Below are 5,397 nucleotides of genomic sequence, written 5' to 3' on the forward strand. Positions count from 1 at the left end.
AACATTGCATTCAAACAAATAAAAAAGGTGCCTTGAAGTGCTCTTGAATTATGCTTAGGATTTTCCCAATTAGCATGATCAGAATTGTCCACTATGTGGTATTAATAGCCATGATTGTTAGCAAGCTAATGTGGTGCAAAGCATTTTGGTACACTTAGATTGGTTATGGATTAGAGTCCATACCATTATGTGCACATTTCACAACAAGAGTATGCTCAAAGGGTCCCAAAGGTGTTGGCTTACTAATGAGCACTTGGGCTTATAATCATAAGGTCATGGGATCCAATCTCATAGGGTGCATCACTTGGTCGGACACTTGTGTTCACATGGTGTGTCTATAGAAGTTCGGGTTCTTGCCACTCAAACATTCCATTTGTCCTCCTCTTTGGTAGGGTCCCCAAGAAGGAGAGTCCTAGTGTAATCGAGCTCCACAGTTCATTTGGCTTGTGAGCTATCCTATTTTTGCATACAAAAATGATATTGTGATTCTTGTCAACTCTCTCGAATAATATTTGGAGGGGAGGTGCCATTCATTGTGGGCATTTGGGTATGTGTGTGTGTGTGTATGTATGTGCGTGTGTGTGTTAACTTGTTAAAAAAAGAAGAAGACTAAGTTCAATGATAACTATAGAGATTTTTGGTCCTTTATGACACAAATCATGTACACCCAAGAAGTCCTTGATGTGTTAACCTAACAACTACAACATCAAGCTTTCTTCCTTGGTATGGGGCAAATTCAAGTCCTATTAGCGACATAATGGTGTTACCCATGGCAACGTTATAGTTACTGCCCTTTTTGAGATATCCCTTTGCAAATGGTGTTGCTAGTAAGGTCATTTGTGTTGTGACCAACATCTTGTCATGCCATACATTACACTTCCTCACATTTGGAAAGGTATAACCATACGTAAGAAAAAAATGTTACAGCCTAGAATGACCTCTCTTTGGGTAGGGGTATGTGTCATTCCTAAGTGTATCATGCACCCCACAGATTCTTTTGGTATAGGCAAGTCAGCGCAAAGGGGGGGGGGGGGGGTTGTTGTGGTTCTTTTGGGTGTGAGAATGTTGAATGCATGTATATAGTCCTACACCCATAGGCCATGTCTACCTACGGAGCCCTTAGATATGGGGAAGCATTTTTTTATTATATTGCGAGAGAAACGAAGCCTAGGATTTGAACTTATGCACCCATCAAACTCAACCCACACTCAAACTACCTTAGGTAGTACAACCTCATTGGTAGCTATGTAGTGATGGACCCTTTTCTTTCTTTTGAGAAAGGCTTGAAATTTGAAAGATGCCCTCAAAGGTGTACTCAAGGTTTGAACTCATACACCCATGTACACACCCACACGCTCAGCCAGGTGAGCTACAACCCCATTGGCCAGCAATGGACCCCTTTTAATACTAACCTTATTGTAAAAGCCTTTTAATACTAACCTTATTGTAAAAGCTATATAGCTTAGGTGGTGGAGCCTCATTATCAATATATTTGTTGGTGTTACGTAACCTCGGCTGTATCTTATCCTAAGACGTACTACTGCACCTAACCCCTGTTGATGCAAACCCTCCCTGTTCTATAATCAATCATCAGCTTCTCCTTGACATGTACATACCTCAATAGATACATTCGATCTCGTCCTGCAATTTTGTTTCTAAATGAACGGGCAATGGTCACGCGGTATGCCAGACCTCCATAAAAGCTTCCATGGATCATCATGCAGGTCAAAACGTCTGTCAATGCAGTGGTATGCCTCTGTGCTTCCAATCATGTGATTAACTCTGCATGCATATATCGCAGGTGTGTCTTCTTTTCTGCCATGGTCGTTGATCATATTGTAAGCAAACATGGGATTCATGTTGGATGACAGGTACTCTGCCAATAACATGCCTCTACAGATTAGATAAGGAAACATGGGCTTCAGTTTGGATGACGGGGGTGCTCTACTAATCACATGCCTCAGCACGCCGGAGCTGATTTTGGGTCTCACAGGCAAAGCTTTTTGCTATGTGGATTTGACATACGTTGAGTGAGTGTGTGTGTGTGTGTGTGTGTGCACGTGGGCACGAGCATGTGTGTATACTCTGTTGGGACGATGACAGCACACTCCCAGGTCCAACCAGAATGAGTCCCAGCACCACCACAAACCGCAAGGTGTGCTTCTCCTTCGCGGCGTACGCTCGCAGTGTTATCGAGCATCTCAAGAAATGCCACGTCCCTGTCTCCAAGGGCTTGTCTGACAGGGAGTTCTGTCGCATCCAGTCTCGGTATGGTTTTCAGTTCCCCCCCGACCTCCGCTCCATCCTACAGGAAGGGTTGCCTGTGGGGGCTGGCTTCCCTGACTGGAGGTCATCTTCTCCCAGTCAGCTCAGCCATATGCTGAGCTTGCCTGTGCACGGGCTTTGCCAGGAGATCATCAGAGGAAGGTTCTGGTGGCCGAATTGGGGCCAGCGCCCGGCGAACATAGATGATGCCCTGTTTGTTGCTCGCCAGGCTTTCAAGCTAGCCCCTGTCCTCGTCCCTATCTACTCCCATTGCTACATCCCTTGCTCCCCCAACTTGGCTGGGAATCCCATTTTCTTCATCTTTGAGAAGGACATCTTCTACTGTGGCTATGACCTTGCAGATTTCTTCGAAAGGGAGGTGTTCTTCCCCTTGCAGCCCCTCGTATCTGCTTCACATGGTGAAGAATCAAATGGCCCATACTCAGCATATGGTGACAATCATAGCAGTGCTTGGGAGAAGCAGAACGTGTACCGAAGGATGATGAGCTCTATCCATGAGGATACAATCATGGACACCATGACACAGGAGCATCACTTCCATCACTCTCTGAATGGTGCCGGCCGGCATGCCCTGAATCAACGACTGCTGCTAGAAGTGCACAACCAAGATGCAAGGTGGAAGCATGGACATTATGGGAAGGAAAGCAATGGAGAGGTGAAGTTCCGGAAATCTGTCAGCGACGAGCCATTGCAACCATTAGAAAGGCCTCCAGAGAATCTTGTGAGAAGTGCTGGCAATTCCCCAAGGCTTGCTCAAAGTATGATATTAATGTCCAGGTACATGTATTTCCATGACCAACCTCTTCCTATAAAATTTCTTTCGGAGTTCACTATTGCGGCACCTGCGTGGGCAGCAAAAACTGCAAGGCACATCCCAGTTTGGAGTGATTTGGTTGAGAGCAAAGAGAATTTCAACAGTTTGAACATGGCTTCTATGCTAGGAGTAGCAACCTCAGCAAGAGTCCAGTCAAGTTCAGTCCCTGCAAACCGTCCAGCATCTTTTAAGCATGAGCTTAGAAAGAGCACAACATTGAAGTGTTTAGGTGTGTACTTCAGAGATATGGAGTCGAGATTGAGAAAAGGGGGTTGGAAGGAGGATGAGATAGGGGAGATGATGGAAGCTGTCATTCCGGATCTAGAAAGCCTTTCGCACAAGCAAACTAGGAAGGATGTGCTTGATGCTTTGACACTGAATGCAGATGATATGGCAGCTTCACTTAGGAAAGCTGGATGGACACCACAGGATGTGCATGAAATCTTCAGCTTAGTTAAACAGCCTAGTAAACTCAATGCCAGAAGCAGCTGCTGGCCAAAGGATGCGGCTGATGCCAATGGGCAGCTGACCAGGAAAGTGGGTGGCAAACTTGGAGACTTTCTGGCTGAAGAGTGATGCTCAAGTTGGGAAGAGTGGTTTTTTATACTGACAAAGCTGTACTCAGAAGGCATTCTCATCTCAAAGGAATTGGGCTTCCAACCTCCAGGAATATATCATATAATTGCTACGGCTGGTTTATCCAGGGATTGCCTGTGAGGTTGTATTCATTAAGGTGAGTTGATATGTGGCTAGAACATTTGAACTAGTGTGGAAGCCCTTTGGAGTCTTTGCCTTTGAGCAAGGAACCTGCTTGTTTAATTTTTCATCAGCACTCACTCAGAGAGAGAGAGAGAGAGAGAGAGAGAGAGAGAGAGAGTGTGTGTGTGTCTCTCCTTATTATTATGCTCTATTGTCTGACCCAAGTATGTATGCATTTGATGCAATGAACTGCCACAAAGATTCGAACCGGTGACTTGAATTCATCAAACAATGCTGCATATGGTTACATTTTGCCAAACAAGGTTTCGGCTGCTTCATGGACCCTACTCTCATATAAGAGGTCCAATGGTTTTTGCTTGCTCCAAATGGCACAATAAGGACTTGCAAGGCATGGGTGCTGTCGGTCTCTAATAGAACATGCCTTCTTCACTTACAGCACCTCTTGTTGACATGCGTAACTCTCTTGGCATTCTAGGCCTTCTCCTCGAGGGTTACTTGCTCGAACTATCCACGCTTTGTAACATTACCTTACATATAGCTTAATATGTTCTTAAAGTTGAAAGTGGCGATATGCCCTCCCTTCTATTCTCTTCCCACTTAAAGAAATATAGTTTGGAATAAGTTTGTACGTTTTTAACAAATCAACAACTCCATAATATATTGCGCAATGTTGAGGACATACGCCTAACCTATTCGTGCATGAATGATAGTTATTAGAGTTTGAGGATCTTACAAGGTTGCATGCTTGGTTGTGTTAATTGTCTATTAGTGCTAATTGCTCTTGCTCTAATATAAGATAAATAGATCAAGTGTAACTTTTTTGTACCAAATTGGTGGTAGATTTATGTGGGAAGTAGCTTCTAAGTATGCATATTGAATGTCCTTTCTTTTAGGTTACATTTGCATTCGTCTCCATGAAGTGCAATAAGAAGGTGAACCTCTAGATTTACCATGTTTTAGTGGCTTTAAAACTTATAGAAGTAGGGTGGGCTTGTTAGTAGAAGATTAGCTAACATTTGTGATTGTGGCTATGAGAGTGTCCAACAAAAGAGGAAACATGAACATGGAGAGAGAATAAGATTGTAAAGAAAGAAGAGGATGGAAGAGGAAGATCTGCATTGAACAATGGAAGAACGTTGAATACAAGGAGGATTGATTAGTCTTTGCATGTAGCTCAAGGTGTCAATGAGGGCATCGGAGGTTGATGATGGATGGTAGCATCGAAAAATGGATGATTGCTTGAATGTTGGAGTGTGTTGGAGATTGCAAAACAAAATGATCACTAGGCAAATAAGAGGTGTTGTACATAGCCAAAAGATGCCAAAATTGATCTAGCAAGAAAATGCCCTAAAAATAGTAGTTTGTTGCAAAAAGCTAGCATGGCGATATTTGGGTTGATCACTAGCAAAGAAGTTGATAAATAAATCAGGTAGTGTAAACACATCTAGATCTTGATTAAAATGAGAAATGCATGCTCTAAAATGAGTTGCATTCTCATCAAAACATGTAACACATGTTAGAGCTCCTAATGTCCTCATTTGACTCAAAGTGAAGCGCATAAGTAGGAGATGACGAAG

The 5,397-nt window shown here is 43.5% G+C and overlaps 1 protein-coding gene across 2 annotated transcripts; it reads left to right on the plus strand.

Annotated features, from left to right (window-relative positions):
- Window positions 1-1,514: 1,514 nt before the first annotated feature.
- LOC148028541 (uncharacterized) lies at window positions 1,515-4,468 on the plus strand. 2 transcript variants are annotated; one of them, XM_087688824.1, is made up of 2 exons: window positions 1,515-1,748; window positions 1,872-4,468. In XM_087688824.1, exon 2 carries the CDS (start codon window positions 2,126-2,128, stop codon window positions 3,674-3,676), a length of 1,551 nt encoding a protein of 516 aa, XP_087544950.1. In that variant the 5' UTR covers window positions 1,515-1,748; window positions 1,872-2,125; the 3' UTR covers window positions 3,677-4,468. The 2 variants fall into 2 exon arrangements, with proteins under 2 accessions (XP_087544950.1, XP_087544951.1); XM_087688825.1 differs by having other exon boundaries at window positions 1,515-1,724; window positions 1,802-4,468.
- Window positions 4,469-5,397: the final 929 nt, after the last annotated feature.

The sequence above is a fragment of the Lygodium microphyllum genome, chromosome 11, assembly GCF_053477565.2.
Source record: "Lygodium microphyllum isolate KBCC chromosome 11, Lygodium_microphyllum_v1.1.10, whole genome shotgun sequence".
NCBI classification, from domain to species: domain Eukaryota; kingdom Viridiplantae; phylum Streptophyta; class Polypodiopsida; order Schizaeales; family Lygodiaceae; genus Lygodium; species Lygodium microphyllum.